Source organism: Rhodnius prolixus, unplaced genomic scaffold (assembly GCF_049639745.1).
Source record: "Rhodnius prolixus isolate KJV_2025 unplaced genomic scaffold, Rpr scaffold_7, whole genome shotgun sequence".
In the NCBI taxonomy this organism is placed as follows: Eukaryota; Metazoa; Arthropoda; class Insecta; order Hemiptera; family Reduviidae; genus Rhodnius; species Rhodnius prolixus.
The window spans coordinates 13,133,686-13,156,646 of record NW_027411582.1 but is presented as its reverse complement, the minus strand read 5'-3'; the positions used below and the strand labels follow the sequence as shown (position 1 = coordinate 13,156,646).

The 22,961-nt window shown below is 36.8% G+C and overlaps 1 protein-coding gene across 1 annotated transcript in view; it reads left to right on the top strand.

Annotated features, from left to right (window-relative positions):
• LOC141447018 (metabotropic glutamate receptor 2-like) overlaps positions 1-22,961 on the top strand; it is a 531,413-nt gene that overhangs the window by 4,486 nt on the left and 503,966 nt on the right. Inside the window, exon 2 of the mRNA XM_074114157.1 lies at positions 13,705-14,297. Coding sequence (XP_073970258.1) covers positions 13,769-14,297 — 529 coding nt within the window. The 5' untranslated portion in view covers positions 13,705-13,768. The remainder of the gene's footprint in view (positions 1-13,704; positions 14,298-22,961) is intronic.

Genomic DNA, 22,961 nt, shown 5'->3' with positions numbered 1-22,961 from the left:
AAAATCAAAACAAAACAGGAAAACATTCGTGTTAAATTTTCCAAATTGGGTTTTCAACCGGAAATAAATTTTGAGAGTACTCAAATAGTATTTATTTCTATTTGTAGTTTTTATCTATTCCAAAATTAGGAGTACATAACTCTATTCTCTTAACCACTATTCTCTAATTTAGTTTTATAATTCTTGCACTTGTTTTAGAATGAAACCAAAAATGGAAACATCTCGTACAAGTAAATACAAAAGAAAACTACTAATTTTAGCTGACAAATTACAAAATATGAGCAGAAAAAGGATTTTTAAAAGATAAAATTTAATTATCAACAAAATAAGTTAAATAAGAATATAAAAATTATTTTGAGCATTGCAGCTTTTTAAATGGCAGAAATTTAGATAGAATCGAATCCGAAAACTAGCCAGAAAACGAGTCTGAAACGTTTCTTGAAAAGAGAATCTAAAGAAATTAGATTGCCAATTTCAGATTTAATTTTGTTACATCTATAAACGGCCTGTATCTTCCGTCAAGACTGTTAATGTACTGTAAACAGTGTAAAACAAATTATAATTGTTAACAGCGTAAATCCTGAAGATGATCTAGTTTCTAGGTCCCGAAAGCTTGGCATAAATAATGGCTGAAATTAGCAATATTCTAACTTTCTTTTGAATTAATGAATCAGTCATCAAAAACGATGAATAATACTTAATAAAAATAAAATTATGGAGACAGAGAATAAATATTGTTTTGGAGACAATAACAAAGTTATTTTTCTTTTTTTAACTTCAAAGAAAGAGTGATTGCTGTTATTGTATAAACAATGTATGAGAAAAATAAGTTTTTTTTTACCCAAGGTCTAAAAAAGAATTGAAATAGAAAATCTAAAAGAGACAAAAAAAATCTCATAAAACTTAAGACTTTCTTTGTGGATGTTCACTTGCTTCGTCCTTTTCAACGACACCCTGAAATATTCTAAAGAAAGTTTCACCAAATTAAAAGACAAAGGATTCTTTCTATCTTCGTCTCTCTTGGTGTTGGCTCAGAGGCATGGGTTGGTTTAGTCCGTTATGAAGCTTGTATTCGTAAAATAAGGAGATACTTAGTTAGAATCGTGTGTGCTTATAATGAAAGTATGTGCTTCAGCCTTCATTCGCGAAAGCTAACTTCGGTTAGTCTTGGAACGTTAAGCCATCGCCTGAAATAAAAAAAATTAACGAAAACTTTCTTTACAGTGGCCCCTAGGTAGAGCTGGAATGTGGCAATCAGGAACCATTGGCAGCCCCAAAGTCAAAAAAAGTTATTCTCGAAAGTTCTTGATAGAGTGGACAGGATTTCCTTGGTATCCTATGCCCTCTTCTTCAGATATTGTTCCAAATTTAGAAATTAACAGAGTCCTATGGGTGTGTTATACACCCTTCAAATCATAATGCTCTTGGTGAATCCCAGAGATCTGAGAGCCAGCAGTTATTGGAATAACTCTTCTTGGGTCGAAAACAAAATTATACCAATTTCAGTCATTTTTTTTTTTTTTTTGTTTATTTTGCCAATCTTTCGACCTAGAGACTAGCTCAGCTTCAGCGCTTATTGATTCCTTCAGAATTAATGAATCAAGTCTCTAAAAACAATGAACAGTGACTCCTACTGGGCACAGTGAAAGTATCTCATCTTCTATCTCCCAATAACTGTGCAGGCATTCAGGAAAATCACAATATTCTTCCAAGTCAAAAGATAGGCACTCTCTCCGAACTTGTCTCATACAATTCTTTCTCAACCCGGTCACCAGTATGCCATTAATCCTTCAGGAAGAGTTGGCAAAGAGATCCTCGGATTAACTATAGTTATCCTTTAGTTTAGCTAAACTCAAATAAGTTGTATAATATCAGCTGTTTCAATAGACACATAGATATTTTAGATAGAGGTGCCAAAGTTATGTATGTTTTGATTGTTAGGCTGGGATGCCAAGATCGTTGAGTAGTGGCTAATCCACTTCTCTACAGATTTCCCCTTTGTAATCACTCTCTAAAACTAATCTTTAAGGAGTGCAACATGGATATAGTTTAATATAATTTGTACTGAATGAATATCTGAGATTGTTGCGACTAATTCGAAAATGATTGTAAATAGATTTTCGAAATGAGAATGAAATTTTGTGAGGCGCCATGATATTGATAAATGGAATATTTGAAGATAATATTGAAGGATATTTTCGGTTGGTGACATAATATGGGTTAATTAATCGGCCAAGAATTTCAAGATTGAATTGATTGGGAAGGGTAAATATTGGAAAGGTTTGGATGTTGCTCATATCATTAGGAAACAATTTACCTATGCAGTCATTTATTATTACTTAAAAAATCATAATACTTTGTTTAATAAAGTGTAGTCATACGCGGGATTCGAACTTGGGATCTCCCACTTTCAAAACCCCGCTCTTGACCACAGACCAACACCCGCCCATCCCTGGCAAGATATTCTCACCGCAATCATAGTTCAAGAAGTCTTGCGTACAGGGTACATTAAAATGATGTGTTGGTTGCTTTTATTTGATGATAAAACAAATTTATTCTGACACCCATAACCATTACATTGCACTACATTTTTAAAACATTTAATTATTATTATTTTTGTTTTTTGCGTCACAAATAACATTTTTTGTAGTCAGAGGACCTCCCAAAACGTGTATTTCTGGTGGAAAATTAATATTGAAAACCGTTCACGAATAGATAAAATTGTAACTTTGATCTTAAATATCTCAACTAATATTAGAGATATCGAAACGGGAATGGAAAATTTGAAAACTAGGCCAAAATAAACATATAGTTTACTTCGTGGGTTTTTTCGAAATTCCGCTTTCCTAAAATGTTATTAGCGATTGGTGCGTTTTAAATGGATCACCCTGTATATTACTTAAATAGCAATATAGTCCTGCATAAACCTGACTAAACAAGTTGAACGAGAGTAGTTGGAAAAATTATGCTAAAAATGGCCTAATGCTTTAAAAAAATATACTTTCTAAAATCGCAAAAAAAAATGTTTTTGATTGCTAGAAAAACGGTGAATCGACAGAGAAATTTTGGACGCAGTTCCAATCTTTCAATTTCTTGAAATTCTTGGCCGATTAATTAAACCATATTATGTCACCATCCGAAAATATCCAGTATCTTCAAACATTCCATTTATCAATATCATGGCGCCTCACAAAGTTTGTGAACTTTAGGAAGTTTTAAAATAAATAATAATAGTGATTGCAAAAATTATAGAGAAAAATTTCCACACCAGAGTTACCTTCAAGCTCGCCTCCAGCAAAAGAGGTATTGCGTAATTTCACCATCGTCACAAAGTGTATGCAGTAATTGAGTGCGTCAAAAGTATTAAAAACCTACTTGAATAGCTATAGATATTGAGAAGGAAAAAATATAACCTAGTAAGAGATTTCTTTGATATTGTCACATAAATAAGAAGTTTCTCATCAAAATGAAATCCTATGCCATGTTTGGCTCTTTACCTCATTCTCTTCTGCCAAGTTGAAAGGTAATGGTCTATAGGACGGAGGCGGCGATGAGAGTGGAGGACGTACAGAAGAGGCGTTATATTGAACAAAAGGAGCTTCTTTGAAGTACCACGGTTTAGTTGCTTCTTAATATTTGATGTTATCGTCCACGGAAATAACTGACAGATTAAAACAGATTGGGGTGAATGCGGAGTAATGTATATTATTTTTTCTTGTTCATTAGAATTAGATGATGAATTATTAAAATCGAATTTCGAATTAAATTTAAAAATCATTAAGAAACGAGAAACCCTAAATTAAATCATAAAATTTAATCAGTACTTGGTAAACTGGTCGCTCCACCCAATCCGACCACAAAATTTCCAATTAGATCCAATAACCGATTTTACTAGAGAATTTATTGCTTTCAGACCAACCATATTTGCTGCAGAATTGCTCTGCTTCAATATTTATACAGAAGAAATTATATTTGAAAAAGAAAAAGAAGTAAATATAATTAGATTTTTATCATCGTTTATTTGTATTTATTTTTGTAAAAAGACACTTGGTTTTTGTTTTTTTCTAAGTGTTGTACTTAATACAGCTTTAATTAATACTTTAATACTTTAAGTAATAATAACTTTAATTTATATTTATAAAATGAGTGATCAAGAATTTAAAGAACGTTTTTTCCCAAACGTTTCAGGCAAATTTGTAGCCTTTTTTTTTAAAAGAATAAAATCGTTTTGTTTTTTTAAAGTGTTAACTGAAGAAATAACACGTTTCCACAAAAACCAGGAAGCCAAAATTAAAAGGGGAAAAAATACAGTTAAAATTTTGCTTTAAATAAACATGTTTGGGAAATTTTGTAAAAATAAAAAAAAAATTGTCATCTACATTTTGTGCGCTCCTGGAATATTCAATAAAATTAAATAGAACCATTTCTCTTTAAAATTTATAAGATGTAATTTTCAAAATTTGTTCTCATAATTTGCGATTTTCTCTAAATTGGTAGCGAAGGTTTGCCCTGAACTTTTTAAATTCATAATATTCTTGAAACTCAATTACGAAGGTCGTTTGAAAAGTCCGTGCAAAAATTTTTTGGGGTAAACCTTTTTTATTTTTCAACATAGTCTCCTTTTAGGCTTATACACTTCGTCCAACGCTGCTCTAGTTTGTTGATCCCTTCCGAATAATAGGATTTGTCCAAGTCTGAAAAATAGTCATTCGTTTCTGCAATCACCTCCTCGTTTGAATAAAATCTTTTTCCCGCCAGCCATTTCTTCATATTGGGGAACAAATAGTAGTCCGAGGGAGCCAAGTATGGAGAATAGAGGGGATGTGAAACGAGTTGGAACCCTATTTCCATTAATTTTGCGACCACAACTGCTGAGGTGTGAGCTGGTGCGTTGTCGTGATGGAAAAGGACTTTTTTGTGGGCCAATCGTGGGCGTTTTTCTTGCAGCTCGGTTTTCAAACGGTCCAATAACGATGAATAATATGCACCTGTAATAGTTTTACCCTTTTCCAGATAGTCGATGAGGATTATTCCTTGCGAATCCCAAAAGACAGTCGCCAAAATCTTTCCGGCCGAAGGAACGGTCTTCGCCTTTTTTGGCGCAGATTCCCCCTTGGTAACCCATTGTTTAGATTGTTCTTTGGCCTCAGGAGTGTAGTGATGTATCCATGTTTCATCCACAGTGACGAAACGACGCTTAAAGTCCTGCGGATTCTTCTGGAACAGCTGCAAACCGTCCTTGCAACACTTCACACGATTTCGTTTTTGGTCAAGCGTGAGCAATCGCGGCACCCATCTTGCGGATAGCTTTGTCATGTCCAAATTTTGATGCAAAATATTATGTACCCGTTCATTCGAGATGCCCACAGCACTAGCAATCTCACGCACCTTCACTCTTCTGTCATCCATCACCATATCATGGATTTTATCAATGATTTCTGGAGTAGTAACCTCAACAGGGCGTCCAGAACGTTCAGCGTCACTTGTGCCCATATGGCCACTCCGAAAATTTTGAAACCACTTATAAACTGTTCAAATCGAAGGTGCAGAGTCACCATAATGTTTATCAAGCTTCTCTTTAGTCTCCTGAGGCGTTTTGCCTTTCATAAAGTAGTGTTTAATCAACACACGAAATTCATTTTCGTCCATTTTTTGAAAATCACTCGACTTCCTCGATTCAAACGAATGCCAAACACAAAGAAATAGACCGATCTGGCTGAAACTTGGTGTGTGTTCTTCCAAGAGATGCTACTAACTAAACATAACCTCGATACGCGCTGGTAGTGCTATCTCTCTGACTTTGCACGGACTTTTCAAACGACCCTCGTATTTGTAAAATGTACTGATCTACCACCTGAATACAGTACTTGAACAGGCTGAAGTTGGTTCGCTATAACTAAACAGCATCTCAAATCAAGTACGTATTCTCGTCAGATCCTATGTGAACTTGTGTGTATAGTTTAGGGTGTCCAGTGTAAATTTTGTTTGACTGGGGATACCCGCAGGGACGCTAAGAACCCTGAAGAAGTGGCTAGTTCACTTCCTCCCTATGGAGCCACATCAATCATTACTGCATTACTGATGAATTAGGATATGAAAGATTACTTAGCATTTTTGGCTGATTAATTGGAATTTACAACTGCAACGACTGTTGCAACAAGCAAATTTGGTACCTGATAAAAAAATACGTGAAAATCACGAGTGGAGAAGGCACCCAGTGGTTTCACTCCAGTTACGTGCTTTGCTCTCACGATAAGAGTAGATCACGAGGCCATCTTCTCTTCAAATCTCCTTAGAGGATTACCTGGTAATGTGGAGGAAGATAGGTGTTCTATGAGAGGGTTAGAATGAGCTACTGTAGAATGGAATGATGAATTTGAGAAAACGAGTGTTAGCAAGATCTGTAATGAAAAAGGGATTTTGAGATCATTATGGATGGTGAGGTTAGATGCATAGAACGGAGCGTTTAAGAAGTTTTCGAAGTATTTTTGACCGTAAAGTCTGGAGGCGTAGAGAGTTGGAACGCTTAGGCGATCCCTATACTTCGATGCCGTAATTATTATTATTATTATTTTTTTTTTTTTTTTGGCGCATCAACAGCTGAGGTCATTAGCGCCCGGAGCTTTTTCCAGTGCACTGCCGGCCTTCGGACAGTGTTTTCTCGTTACAGACAACACTGTCCATCACCGGACAGTGAGCTGTAAGAAGCTCCTAGGAAGAGAAAATCTAAGGGTCAGCTGCTGGATTCGAACCCGGGACCTCCGCGTGGGAGTCCAGTATGCTAACCTCATAGCTAATCCCTTCCCTTATTGGCGCTATTATTACTATTATTATTATTTTTGTATACAATTATTAAACCAAACTCTTTTGTATGAGATATGTATCTTAAAACAAATAAATTATGTCTTATGTCTTGTGTCTTATGCCTTATGTCTTACTTCGATGCCGTATGACCAAATAGGTCGCAGTAACGGTAGACGTAAGAGTCTTTTTTATGTAGGTTGAGTTTGTCAAGTAGTCAGGCGAGAAGTTTGTAGCGTTGGTTAGTTTCTTGTCTTTTCGAGTCTAGTCTGGGGATTCCATGTCAACCGTTTGTACTAGGTACAGTCCAAGGTAGCGTACTTTGTCCACAGTTGGTATAGGAGTTTGGTTCAAGACGATGGGAGGTATTAGTATTAAAATATAAAATAAGGCTTAAAAGATTATTCCTCCAATTAGAATCTACTTTTTTGCAACTAACACAATTCCACTTTGTCCCCAAGTTAGGTTCTTTAGAGACAAGGGATTCAGTAATACAACCTTCTTTCATCTCCTCTTAAATCGCTTTTGGGAAAATCTCCAGATACTGATACAACTATAGTTGAGCAAAAACTTCCTTTGGACCTGTTTTGATCTTAATCTTATTGTAACATCCATGTGTTGGCACTTAGGCTTGTAATAATATTTGAAATTTTATTGTAAAACGATTTTATTATTTAATTAATGGTGAAAGCATTCATTAATGTAACATAGACACTCACTGAGCAATTAGTAAAATTTACTTTTCCTATTTAGTAAAAACCTCAAAAAGAATATTTACTGCGTAAATTCAAAATTGAAAATCAGTACGATTACAGTATTCTCTCTTATTGCAGTAAGAATCTGAGCAGAGATATTCTTAACGAGAAAAAAAAAATCTGTAAACGTTTTATTTAGACCAGATCTTTTTTAATCATGAACTCTCTTTTTCCAAAAATCATTATTTCAAACTTTTTAACCCAGCCTTACTTAATCTTTGTCTCCAAGTTAGACTAAATTAAACTCCATGGTTTTGCAGAATATCAATTTCGCCCTTTCTGTCTGGCAAATAAAAGAAAATTAGCGTGACTGGCAGACAGGATAGCTAGACAGTTGTCAGAATGCCTTTTTTTTTTGCTTTCTAGACTCCTGAAATAGATCAAGAACAGCTTTTAGGAAATCGATCCAGAGATAGAGAGAGATGAGATACTATAAACTATTTCTATTTAACAATAACCCAAAGAAAGCATCTTGAAAGAGGATTTAAATCTTCCTAGAAAACCGTAAATTAAGATCCCAATTACTTGCTCCCATATTCATCACATCATTGCAAAATGTTTCAACTCTTGTAGATTACATCATTCTCCTTGAACGAGCTTCAAGATGTACGATGAATTAGTTTTAGAGAAAATACCAGCTAAAGTTTTCATCGTTTAAAATACACCCAATACTTAACACCTAATATCTCGCTACATAATCATCAGTTCTTTATGAAATGTTGAACATTTATAATCTACATCATTCTCTGTTCTCAAGTAAAATTTAAATTCTAACGATGACTTAGCTTCGCAGAAAGAGGTAGTTATTGTTTCCTTGGTTCATAACATGTTCTAAACTTAATTACTATATCTCGCTGCACATAAAAGCTAATTATCAAAGTCTTACGAATGCTTTAGTTTCCATTATGAGGAGTAAGAGAAATTATACTTTCATTACATTACATACTCTTAAGGGTTTTAAGAGAAATCAAGCTGTGATTACAAATAATATCTTCTCGGAGAGTTTCTACTGCCTAGGTTTTGCAGATGACCTGGCAGTGGTTGTTAAGGGACGATTCGCTTCTACGGTTTCGGAGCGCATGCAGAGAGCGCTAAATATCGTGGATAGGTGGAGTAGAAAGGAGGGTCTCTCCATCAATCCGCAGAAGACTAAGGTTGTCCCTTTCACAAGGAGGAAGAATCTGGGTGGACTGGAGCAACCAATTTTGGGGGGAGTTACTATCCCCTTGTCCATGGAGGCCAAGTATCTGGGAGTTATCTTCGATAAAAGGCTTACATGGAATTCACATTTTAATATGATTTCCCGCAAGGCTAAGGTTTCCTTAGGTTGCTGTAAAAGGCTGTGTGGGAAAAGTTGGGGACTAAGCCCTAGAATGACACTCTGGATCTATAAAAGTGTAGTTAGACCCATGGTGTCACACGGGGCGGTGGCTTGGTGGGCGAAAACCTTGCAGGTGGGTGGAGTTCGGGCACTAAGTGGTATTCAAAGGCTGGCTTGCCTGAGTGTCGCTGGTGCCATGAGGACTTCCCCTACTGCGGCCTTGGAGGTTTTATTGAATTTACCCCCATTGCACATATTTATTCAAGGCGTTGTAAGGGCCGTTGTCACTAGGCTTATGAAAGGACAAGCTCCTATTACCGTTAGGCACGGAGGAGCGTATCAAGAGTTATACGAGGAGCTGGAGGCGGACCTATCTTGGGCCTGCCTTCAGATTTTATGACTCCCAAATATAACTTCGACAAGCCTTTCAAAGTCTGTATCGGAGACCGGGAGGCTTGGAGACGTTGACCCCCAGTTATGGGAGACTCGATGTGGTACACGGATGGCTCCAAGATGGGAGAGGGTGTAGGGGCAGGAGTGTACGGGGTGAAGCCGAAATGTAGCTTTTCGGTTAGCCTAGGAAAGCTAGCTACAGTTTTTCAAGCTGAGCTAGCTGCAATTAGGTTCTGCACTACCGAGATTATAGGGCGAGGAATTATTAATTCCAAGGTCGTAATTTTCTCGGATAGTCAGGCTGCTCTACGGGCAATTAGTTCCTACCAGGTCAACTCAAGGCTGGTCTGGGACTGTCTGGGTGCCCTGAAGGAAATTAGTGACCAAAATAAGGTCTTTCTGGTTTGGGTACCTGGTCATTCAGGATATAAAGGAAACGAAGTGGCAGATTTATTGGCCCGGGAAGGCTCTGCGGGACACTTCGTTGGCCCGGAGCCCTGTTTTGGGGTTTCGAAGTGTGTCAAGACTGCGGCCATTAATTTGTGGGTGCAGAGTAGGTCTCAGGAGTGGTGGCTCGCCACCACTGGACAGAGACAGGCGAAGGAGTTTATAAAAGGCTATTCGCCGAGGCTGACTGCAGAATTAATCCGTCAAGGCCGTGGGGCTATCAGGATGATTGTAGGCCTATTAACTGGCCACTGCAGACTCAGAAAACACATGCATCGCATGGGCCTGGCAGATGACAGCCTTTATAGGTTCTGCCAGGAAGAAGAGGAAACTGCACTGCACGTGTTGTGTCAGTGTGAGGGGCTTGTATGGCTAAGGATGTTACTTCTCGGGGAGGAAAAACCAAGGCCTGAGAGCTTTACCCAGGAGTCACTCTCCAGAATTAAGAGTCTAATTAAACGGACGGGTCTGGAGGGTGAGCTCTAAAAGTCGGGGAGCCACAATAGATCCAAAGGGGTCGCAGTGGCGTAGGCCTTGTGGCCGCCCTTATTTAATCTTATCTTATCTTATCTTAGTCGCCTCCGTCCACGACACCTAATTGGTAGTTGGACGTTAAGCCCCGCCTGAAAAAATAGGCGATTACTTTACTTTACTTACTTTTACCTCCCTCACAATGCGTCAGTAATATTTTTGACTCAGTTTTTGTACTGATCATTTTTAAAGTGGAACTTAATTGGCTAACATTTGCTGCTACAAATTTATTCATGAAGAATGTTATTAAAATTTTCTTGATTGATACACAGTAGAAAATATTACAGAATTGAAACAGGAAAAATCTAAAAAAAAAATCTTGCATTTAGCTACAGAAACCAATTAATCATTTCTCAGAATGCCGTGCAAATTTAGGTGGCATTAACATCGGATTAAGCTAATCTTAGATTTAACAGCTACTGCTTTGCTTGATTCATGTTGTTCACACCTTCCCAAGTGAATCATAATGAACTCTTGATGAAAGTAACTTAAATGAAGAGAACTGTAAACCCGCAGATTTTTCTTAATTAAGAAGTTCTTTATAGCATGTAAATTAGAATTTATTTTTATATTTTTTTCTTGAAGTAACTTCAAATAAGAAGTGATGTAATTAACAGAACATTAAAGCTTTAGTATAAAAAATAAGAGAAATAAAGTCAGTTCTGAAGATTTTTAATGCTAGTTTGAGGCCAATGTTACTAACAAGACTCAGTTTATCAATGCATATAGTAATTATGAAAACTTAAGATGAAATTTGAGTTGAAAAAAATAAAATTTCAATTAATTTTTAAATAGTAGATTACGATCTTAAAAATCCATCTGAATTTGGATTCATCTGTGGCCTAACAACTTAAACCCATCAATAACCCAATAACATGTAACCATCTCAATTCAAGTCTTCGTTATTCGAAAAACTATCTATTGGTGCGAAACTCGAAACTTTGCGTTTTCAGCTCCGCTGTATCCAGAACTTCATCGATTGCTGTGAAGTTGATGTGGAATGTTTGAGCAACCATCTGGGTAATCTGAACTGCAGTCTGTTTTTTTATAAGGGTGTTTTTCTTTGCTCTGGAATCATCCTTAATATTCGAAAATGATCTTGTATCTTGTTAGTTAATCTCCACATAATAAAATCCGATTTTTATGGCTTTTAATATTTTATAACGATAAAGGTCAAATTCAGGATTTCTCATTTTGAAGATAGTCTCATTTCTTTTCCAAAAAAAAACATAAATAAGTAAATCAAATTAGTGCTAGACTTCGATAACTAAATTTTGATAAAGATATTTAAAACCAAATCATAATTAGGGTAATTTGAGTAAAGCTCCAGATTATAGTAATTGTTTAAAGTAAAGTAATGCCTATTATTTTTAAAGCGGACTTTACGTCCAGGTTCCAAATTAGGTGTCTATCGTGGACTGAGGCGACTAGTAAAACATACTTTTATTTAGGACTTGATCCGGAATCGAACCCACTATATCGCAGTACATCTTAGCTTTGTGAGGTCTAACCTACAACCTCTCGGCTACCGTTGGGGTTATATTTATATGAAAACTCTTAGTAAAACACTTCGTTGAAACAAACTACGTGTAAAGTTCATAAACTTAGAAGTTAAGTTTCAATTAAGTAGTAGTAATACTTGAAGTTTTCATTTTAAGTAAAAAAGAAAAACTTATTAGGTTCCAAGAAGTTACAATTTTAGTGGTGAGATAACTTAGTGAACAACTATTCTTTATGATTTACAACTTATGTTCTAACTTTTAAGAAAGGGAAAATTTAGTGTTAACTAGAACGTTATGTTCTCACATTTATTTCTTTAAACTGCAATATGAAAATGAATCAAACTGTATTATACTTTTTACCTTTTATGAAAGAATTAGCTATAAAAAAATAAATTTACTCGTATTTGAAACAGTTATTCTTATAACTTCTTAAGTTATGTACCTAAGTGCCGTTTATAAGTCGAATGAAATGTGGATAATATAAAAGCATTTATTTTAAAACACATTTTCATAGGTTTTCCCTAAATGGCCAAAAAAACAAATTAAATCCAAAGAACCTTTATTCTGAAAATTAGTGATTACTAACCTCTAAGCAGACTGCGAAGTTCGTTGTATCCGACACCTTGTTTTTATTCTAGAAATCAGGATCTCTAAGGTTCCAATTTTAGATCCAAATTAGGATCAAACCTTTGGGGTTTTGCTAGAAAAAAGTTAAACTGTTCTGAAAGTCTCCGATGTTATTTAGCGCCTAATTAGAAGACTCTTAATCTAGCCAGAACCTTGCCCCAAACATGATTCATGAGTATTGGCAGTGTGTGATTATGATTATTTTTCAGCGTGGAGACTCAATTCTTTTGTTACTTTTGGCCCAACGATTCCTTCTCCAAGAACTGTTTTATAGGGGCACCAGTAAGAAAACATTATTTTACCACAATTGTGGCTACCAAAAATTCCTATAAGGCTCTTCTCTCCAGCCAAATCATTATTAATAAAGTTCCTGTAAAAACCGGGCACATTGTTGCGAGTTATTTTGAAACTTGAACAGTTTAGAAAAAACTTGATAGTTATTGGCCACTCGTTGTAGCGTTACTTTAAATATAAGACGTTAACTCTAGTAATTTGTACATTGAATGCATGAATTAGTACCTGTATTCGTATTAAAAACTAAATTATTAGAGTTCTACAAAGAGTTAATTATTATCGCATTCAGAAGTAACGACCTATGTTAGAAATAATGCATCATCTAACTTCTAGTAATTGTCAAGGCTTTGCAGGAAACGTCTCTCTCTATTTACGTCAGGATTTACGTCCTTCAGACGTTTAAGACGGTTTTCTCAAATCAAAAAGTATCCTAGCCGACCAAGGAAGTTCTAAGTGGAGAAGAGAGCTGATAATCAGGTATAATCTCCCTGGTGTACCTTTTATCCATTCCCGCAAAACCTAGAATTCCAAAAAATAGTTCCAAATTGAAGGTTTGAAGAGTATTCTAAGAAGGCTATGCACCTTTCCAACCCTAGAATCGCCTAGGTACTTTTGGTAAATCTTAGGGATCGGAATAGTCAAAGATATTCTGTTAGAACAACCAAAAATATTTCTAATTTCCTTAAATTCCAAAAAATAAGCTGCTCACAATCTCTTACTCATTAATTTGGAATTTTTTTTCTTAACCTGCAATGCTTTTAAGGGATCCAATCAGGATAGAGATTTAGTAAGACGGGTAAGCCTGACTGGGCAGAAGCTGGTCCATATTTTAAATTTGTCATCTTAAGTAAAACATTTAATTTTTTAAGTTTAGGGACGGTTGAATTCGGTTGCAGTATTTTTGTTTTAATCAAAGATTCTAGGATTGTTTAAGGCTGTATTTTACAATCTAGTAGTGGAGAGTTTCTGTTGATGTAAAACTATTTATTTTTAATCTATTTATAACCTTATTGATTGCTTTCGTTTGCTATAGATGGCGGCAAGACCACACTTAAAAAGAAGCAAAAGTAAAATTTAAAGAGAAATCAAATTCAGCGATGGTATTATGGCGCGTCTTGTTATGTATAACGGCTGTGACTGGAACCACGGTACTAGCGCCGAACGTGCATCATCATCACCATCATCACCATGTTAGAAATGGCGGCCGACACCATCGTAGGCGCCATCAGCATAAACACAATGAAAATGTAGACGGGCCAGCGCCTAGATTACAATTATGGGACTACAACATGCCAGCAGCCTCATTTGGACATATCAGATATTTTGTAGATGAACTAATACCATGGCTACCGATAGATAATGTAATACCATTGTGGCCAATTAAACGAGAAGCCATAGTCGAAGGTGATCTAGTATTGGGCGGCCTGATGATGGTACACGAACGTGAGGATACGCAAACCTGTGGGCCGATCATGCCACAAGGTGGGATACAAGCTGTGGAAACTATGCTATACACGTTGGATATCATTAATGAAAGATTGCGCAGATTTAAAATTGGTGCACATATCTTGGATGACTGTGACAAAGATACTTATGGTCTAGAAATGGCTGTTGACTTCATCAAAGGTATGTAACAAATATTTATTCTAAAAATTTGGGATTATACTTAATAGTAACATGAATTTCGCAATGATACGGGATGCGAGCAAGTATTCTCTGAATCCGATAAGCTAGAGTAGTATGCATCTAAAGCTGAAATTACAAACTCATTTAGAGCTTTTACCTCGGTTTTACAGCTGAAAGATTGTATCTAACCAAAGGGTATGTTGCTCCTCCTCTTAATCCACTATCGTACTTTAAACTATTTAAAACTATGTTTACCAAACGGTTATTGTGTTAGTTTCAGTCATAAATTTACAACTTGTATCAACTTGTTCGCAGGAAGATGGTAGGATTAACGCCTTCTAGATTGTTATGTTCTTCTATCCAAATTTGTAAAACGGTAAACTTTTTAATAGGTTCTTGGCAGCAAAATTAAATTAGTCGGAACATTTCCTTTGGAGTGTAGAAGAATCGCGTAGGTAAGACATACTGTTACATAATGTATTTTATTAAATGGTTGTCAAATCAAGATGGCAGTGGAGGCGTAAGAAAAACAAATTCTGTGCTTGAAAATAATCAGCACTTAGCTTGTTGGGCGAAGTCCGTTACTCTCTGCGTGCAACAGCTGCTATGGAAATTTGGCTGGAGCTTTTTCTTCTGTTATAGCAAAATTCAAACCTGTGAGGACTTCTTTTTTTTTTTAATTTTGTAATTATTTGTCGCAGTAAAAACTAATTTGTACAGATTTATTTTAATTAAATCTAGGAATGAAGTATTTCTAAAGTGACGTCTCCACTATCTCTTACTGATTATCTTCTGTCATTCAGCAAAAGACAGAAGAATCATTTGGTATTGAATGGAGGAATAATATAAAATGCGATTAGCTTAGTCGCTCATAGATTTCTAAAACATTAGCCTTATTAAATGGCTACAATCTGTAGAAATGTATAGCTTTTATAGTCGAGTACAAAATTATAGAATAACCAAAACAGTTGGTAAAGCAGAAACAGGTATAATACGCTTGAAGGAATCGTTCATTAACAAAGTTTAGTTCATGCTCAGATAGCTGTAATATTAAGAGATCTTTAGAAAACAAAGGCGTTCATGCAAGCATTAGATTTTCCTAGAATATGGCGATTAATTAAAGCCACAATCAATGGGGATCGTGTTAAGCAATTAAGGTGTGGAGGATTCGTAATACTGGGTTTAACAATTTGCAAAATCTTTAGGAGCTTAGAGATGGCTGTGGGTAGGATTCTATTATAAGAAAAGTACAGTAATTCTACTTTGCTATTCATTGGTTGAAGTTGATTACCTGCAAGAGGTTACAATAGATCCTTGCGGGTCTCGGTGACTGCAAGCTGTCTATTTCTTCCTTTCCTCTTCTATATTCTGCTGTCTAATCTAATTTGGAATTGACACCTCCTTGTAGAAGTATAATATACAGTTGAAATGGGTTCAGATGACTTGAAGAGGAGGTTTATGATGCGGGAATTAGTTAGAGATTTGATAGATAGATAAAGAGTGGATATTCGGAAAATAAATATATATATTTTAACAATAATTTAGAATGATTTAAATTGTAACTAGAATGCACAACTATAACGACGTTGAATACATATATGTTTAAACACTTAGATAGGGACGCGCTCGCGGTGTAACTCGCTGGTAGAATCTTGAGGTTACGGTGGTAAAGATCTGAAGAATAATCATCGACTGATGCCCCACTTCCTGTAGAGAGACCATATATAGCCCTCACCACACATTGACAAGTCTTGTAATTACGGGTCACACTCAAACATCTCTTGCCGTGTGTTGACCCTAGTCTTGAATAGGCCGGTGAAAGGTGTTGGATGTTGTCAAAGGGCTGTAGCCAGGTAGTCACTGTATACTGACCGTATAATGACCCTTTTGAAAGCGGTGTGTCTTTGGCGGGCGGTCCCTTTTTGCCCGTGCACTGACCGCGGCACTATCGTCTGACTGGCACCACTAGTTATAATTTTTATAATTAAAAATTATATTTTTTTCTTCTGTTATCACATCACACAGTTAAGCTACAAGTTACAGGCCCATTTAGGCCCTGCAGAAAACATGTAACGTCTTGTTTTAGTCACAAAGGCCAGAGCAAAGGGAGCGAAAATTTCGACTCATCAATTTGCACAGGATTACAGGAGTCACTCATATTAGGAATTGCTAGTGTAATGTACATATTCTCCACACAGAGATGACATTCCAGAATTTAGTAAGTATCTAAATAGATTCTTCCTCAAAAGACTAAGTCCCTTTTAATTAAAGCAATAGTTTTTCTTAACTCAAACTTTCCCAACGCAAAGAAAATGTTTATCCGTCTCTTTAGAGCTTCCTCCATGACCTATCCCATTAAACACTAAAACTCTAAAGCGCTATTATTTCGCTAATTATTATCATCTTCATCAACTCTTCAAGGAAATTAATAAGGGTTGATCGTCAAAAAACTGCAGGAAAAAAAAGCGTAACGGTGAAAAACACCTGACTTTAACAATTTTTTTCCCCTTTTTCAATAAAAGATAAAATTCCCAAATTTCCTTTAAATTATAGGGCAAATCCTCCTCTATACATGTAATTTTTTTTTTGCAACAACACCGTCATTTCATTCATTACCAATTTGCCTGCAAACATCTCATTCTACTGCACTCGTAAATATGTCGGAGGGTTGTTCAATAAAGAGCTGTTCGTTCCACTCTTGGACTAATCTTTTGAAGCGATCATATTTACTAGAGTGAATGTTTTAAAAGAGAGAGAGAGACATTGTATTTGTGTATTGTTTTCTATTTTATAGAGGGTGTATACAGAGAAGTGGTCGAAACTTCGGGAGGTGATTCAGCAGCTCAAATGCAACAAAAAATATTCTATTCACTTTGGCCCGATTCTCAATAGTGCCCAAGATATTTGCATTTTTAACTTTTCCGCCGATATTCGCGTTTTCCATCATACAAACGGTCGTAACTTTTCTGTCCTTTATCCTACAACAAATCTGCTTTTATTCTAAACAAAAGAGCATTAAATTACCTATAAATATGCTCAGTATAGAGCCTCAAAACGTTTCTTATAAAATGAAATTTTTACTTTAATGTCAATAAATGCACAACTTTTTCTGAAATTATGTGACTCCTTGATTCATTAATCTTTGTAAAAAAACGCAGTTGAAAATTTTAACAAAAATAATCGAGAACGAAATTTTTAGACATTAAAGTAAAAATTTCATTTTATAAGAAACGTTTTGAGGCTCTGCATTGAGCAGATTTATAGGAAATTTAATGCTCTTTTCGTTTAGAATAAAAGCAGATTTGATGTAGGATAAAGGACAAGAAAGTTACGACCGTTTTTATCATGAAAAACGCGAATATCGACGGAAAAGTTAAAAATGCAAATATCTTGGACACTATTGAGAATCGGGCCAAAGTGAATAGAATATTTTTTGTTGCATTTGAGCTGCTGAATCACCTGCCGAAGATTCGACCACTCCTCCGCATACACCCTGTATATCGTCCTCAAAAATAAAGAGAATTTTGCATTATCAAATTTAGTTAATCTAATATTTATCCAATATTAAATTAGCAAATAAAAATTTACTGTAAATAACCTTGAAAAAGTAAATGGTTTAGAAAAGTTCCATATGGAAAATGTAAATACATTTTATATTATGTCCAGTAAATTTAATACATGAAACTATATGGTGAACAGTGTCTACAAGCTGGGAGAATCCTGTTCCTGAATATTGTACGAATTCAGTGAATCGAATAAGTCGCCTCCAGCTCATAACTGGATGAGAGTTTAGCTTTAAATATTAATGCTGGAAAGAGGGAAATTCCAGTTTACACCAACTTTTCCCGCTCTAGCGCAATTTTACTCTCACTTTCTCTTCCTAAGCCACATGAAGGAGTAAATTAATACATTAAAAGTTATTAAAAATCAATTATTCATAAAAATAAACATGGGTTGACTCCCCAATGGCCATCTTTGTGTACATACATTGTTTAAAAAAAATAATAAAAATTGAATTTGTTAGCTTATTCCTTCCTCAAGCTTATATTTATTGAGGGGAAGGCACGAAAAGGATCTTGTTCAGATGTGTGTATATTACAAGTTAATGTGTAGGTATTTACGTACAAAATGGTTCTAAGTTCTACACCATTCTGGGTACGAGTTAAGGAACGTTCAGTCATTGCTGAAACTTAACAAGAATTCAGGTCTTGCTTGATTGTTCAAGGAGATCGTATGAATGAGACGGAGTCTAGGGGCTTATGAGCTTCAGGATTAAGAATAGACTGGATCAATTAAGAAAAGAGTTAATTCAGAAATTAAGATCTTTGTGGAATGTCTCATTGGAAACGAAAGAAACGTATGATTCGTACTGAGGAGTGTATTGTAGATTGTATTAAAAAGGACGGTTCCACCAGAAAGGGGACGGAACGCAGGCAATCCAAAATGCCCATTGTTCCCTGCCCACCCATAACCTCATAAGAGATACCGGGGTTTAAAAACAAATCCAGCTAAAAGTTGCCAGATGCCAATACAATAAACTAATAAAGTAGTACCAGGACACTAGGGAGCATGGCGACTCAATTGCCCAGTGCACTGAATTACCAGATTACCAGATGCTACAATCTCCGGTAGGGAGACGAGAAATCTAGTTTTAGAATAAACTGGGCACACCTCTACAAATTGCCGCACAGTCTCATTGGACTCACCACAGCCAGCACAGACTGCCTGCTGGGTAAGGCCGCATTTGAAAAGATGGTACGCTAAAAATTCGCATATCCACTCAACACCTGAACCCAACTGGCCGGATCCGGGACCTGCTAAAACCAACTATAGCCGTTTTTGACTGGCCAAGAATATCCGTAGGCTGACGGTAGTCAGCTCGGGGATCTCCACTGTTTCCGATGTTCCTTCAAAATCCACTGCTCCATCTCTGTTCTACAACGTCGATAGGATACAGGGATAATGGACTGAGGAGTGTATATTCTCTAGATCTAAGAATGTTTAGCGGATATCCGCAATTCAAAATGGTGTTCGGTTCAAGTATGTGTCTCAGGTTCGTATTTTCAGTCTTCAGACAGCCTGCTATACAGGTTTAAAGTCCCTATTAGCGGACTTGTTTTCCATTAAGTTGGTCTTGGCCCATTAGACAGTACGATCAAAAGATTTGCCGCCCTGTGTAAACTTAATTCGTCCAACCAATTAAATAGAAAAGTATTGCGAACGTAGAAGCATTGCCGAAACTACGTTGTGTAACTGAAAAATGGCAGCGCATGAAATAAGATGGATTTTGGAGTTTGTTGGCGGAGATGAAGACCCACGCAATGCGTTGTAACGCCAATAAAATTTAATAAAAAATCAACATAATTATTGAAATTGTGTAATATGATTTTCAATTGAACTAATAAGTATTGAACTAATTTAATGATGCCAGAAATGTTATAATAAATCTATTGATGTCTCCAATTTGCTTGAGCGAGAGATAAGATTCTTGTTATAATGAGGGGTAACAGAATACAGCAGCGTCGCTCTTGAAATAAGAGTCGACTTTGACTAGGAATAGTGTGTCCAATCAATCAACTTATGCAGCACTATTGCTTGAAGTCAATTAAAAAGAATATATATATTTAAATTACTCTTAAAACAGTTCAAATAATGCTAGACATTTCTACCAATTTGACCCAGTTAATCCTATATATTGTGATGAGGGATTATTGTTAAAAGAAAATTGTGGTATCTCTCGTGAAATACCTGGTTACACATGTTTGGAAGTGATTCTGATTCAAGGTACCGAGCCTGCTGCCGCCAACAAGTTCTTTCGCAGAGGAAGTCCAGCCAACTGGAGAGCTTTAAGTGTCGATCCAGGGCTGACAGGGTCGTAATGTCTTTGGCTCTCGCATAGCATCTTCAGCTTTCTTAGATGTAGTTTATAAAGAAAACGACTGTATAAGCTAAATCCACGGTGACCTAAAATATATATTGTGACTTCCTATAGTGTCAGTGCTTGTTCCAAAGGAGTAGTATGTCTTGTGAAGTACTATGTGTAATGTGATTGAAGATTGTAATATAATGAGCTATAGTTTTCATCTGGATTCGCTAAATTCAAATAACAATCTCTTTCAAGGCCTTATGTGTTTTAGGATGTCAGTGTAAGTGTTGTTTTTTTATGTTGTTAGGCTGAGATACCCGCAGGGACGCCAATATCCCTGAAGAAGTGGCTAGTCCACTTCCCTTTACGGGGTTCTCTCTTCCTGACTAGCACTGAAGAGATCTACGTTCTCCTCTACGTTGCTTTATGTTATGTCATTTATTTTTCTTCTGTAGAGTTTCAGCCTTTATCATCTTATTAACTGATTGAATACCTACCAACAGAATATCCATATTATAAGGATAACGAAGTAGAAAAACACTTTTGCGATGCAGCCTCTGCCTTCTACAGGGATTACGAAAAAGTAAGTGCTCAATAAATGAGTAAGAAGTGCAATTAAATGGGGATAGAATTAATCAATTAGTGCAGTGAATGTATGCATTGCCACTTCGTGAAAGGTGCCAAGTGTGAAAATTATGCTTGATCTAGGTTATTGAAAGAAAATTTTAAAATCTCCAGAAATTATTGGTGGTAATAGTTGTCACAATAGATGTCGATCTAGAAATACATATCCACTTTATGGATTGTGATCAGATTAAGCTTTCCACCCTCTTGTGAATCCTGGCTGCCGGCGTGGCACTTGTACGCCAGGCTACCGTGATGATCTGGGATAAGCAGTTGTAACTTTTGATTGTGGGACACTCCGTTGATTTTAGATCTTTCCAAGACTGCTCTCCTGGTGGGATCCCTTTATTTTAGGGAACGTATTACAGGTAGTCTTCGGGTTACGACGGTCTCGAGTTACGACGTTTCGTAACAGTACTGTACAGTATGTACTATGAAGAGCCTGCGAACCACTGTTCGTGATTTGGTGTGCAGCGGCTCCGGGACCGAGGAAGACGGCGTCACCAGCATCCCAGTACGCCATTAACATCGTTGTCACGATCACTTTTTGCCCTTCATCATGGCTCCCAAACGTAAGGCAGACTCTTCTGATGGCAGTGCATCGAAGAAATGGAAGGCCATCACCACGTACTGTACAGTATTTTATATGTGTTTTTTGATAATTATATAGGGTACTGTGTTAGGATAGGCTAAGTGCTTACAGTACTGTACTGTTATTATGGTAATACAGTACTGTACTGTACTGTATATGGTACAGTTTACGTATGTTCCGACCTACGTCGAAAAAACGGTTTACGACGCCGCGTAGGAATGGATCAACGTCGTAAGTCGAGGTCTACCTGTATAACTAGCAATACTTACTTATAAGCGCACTGTGATCAGATTTGTGCTAGACTTTTTTTTTACATTTAATATCCAAAGATTGGGTTAGAAGATTTGCTAATTAGGCCAAAGATATATTGCTTTCTATGTGAAACGTTTGTCTCAATGAAGGCCTTACGATAGAATAATCTAATGGGAGAAGTCTGCCAAATTTATGGCAATAAACTACTCGCAAGAACTGACGTCAGTAATATTTGGGTGTAAAATTTGACCGAAAGCTAACTTGGGGGAAGCATGTTGAGAAGCTGGTGGAACGAAGCGAACAACGCATATCGCTTCTCAAGAGACTGACGGGTATTAAATGGGGTGCGACACAGGAAGTGCTTACCCTCACCTATAAAACGTATATAAGACCCTCGTTAGAGTATGGCACGGAAGCTCTGATTACTGCCCCTGAAACAATATGTGGTAAACTAGACAAAGTTCAAAACGCGGCCCTAAGAGTTATACTAGGTTCCCCTCGTTCGACCCCTATTACTTCAATGGAGATGCAAGCAGATATCGAGCCACTTGCCGTCCGACGAGAGATTGCTGCGATTACCCTCGATGAAAGATTACCCATTAAGTACTGGCAAACCGAAGGTGTGCCCACATTGAGGTTGAAAACTCAAAAATGCTTTGCGGGTAAAGTTCGAGATTTACGTGAGCAAATAGAGCTTGAGGATTTACAAAATCGGAAACCCTTTTCTGACCCTGATTCCTGGGAAAAGCCACAGTTGGCGCCGGGTAGACTGAATTTAATAGAAGATGTAAGAAAGCAAAGCAGTCCCCCGCATGAATTAAAACTGTTTGCCCTGGAAACAATAAATAATGTTTTCCCTTCTCCGCCTTGGGTGCAAACCGTAATGCTGGCGCAGGAGTCTACGCAGTGCAGTTCCAATTGAGTGTTCCTGTTGGAAAGTTAGCATCAAATTTTGATGCAGAACTGCACGCCATCGCCATAGCGTTGGAAGAGGTAGCTAAAAGGGACTTTTGCAAGACTGCTTTACTTGTGGATTCCCAAGCAGATATTTCAGCAGTAACCGGCTATGATGATAAAGACGACATCATTATAAAGAAATGCAGGGCTCTCATAGATAGGTTACTTTCGCAAGGGAAGCAAGTTGTACTGCAGTGGATCCCGAGTCATGTTGGACTCCAGGGCTGACAGAAGCTGACAGATCGGCAAAAGAGGGGGCGAATCAAGTTCAGTTCGAGGCCCCGCTGACGCTTAGAACTGCTAAGAGAGAGATCCGGCTCCGATTTCGATCGAAGATGGCCGAAGAACAAAGGGGAAAAGCACAAGGGAAGCA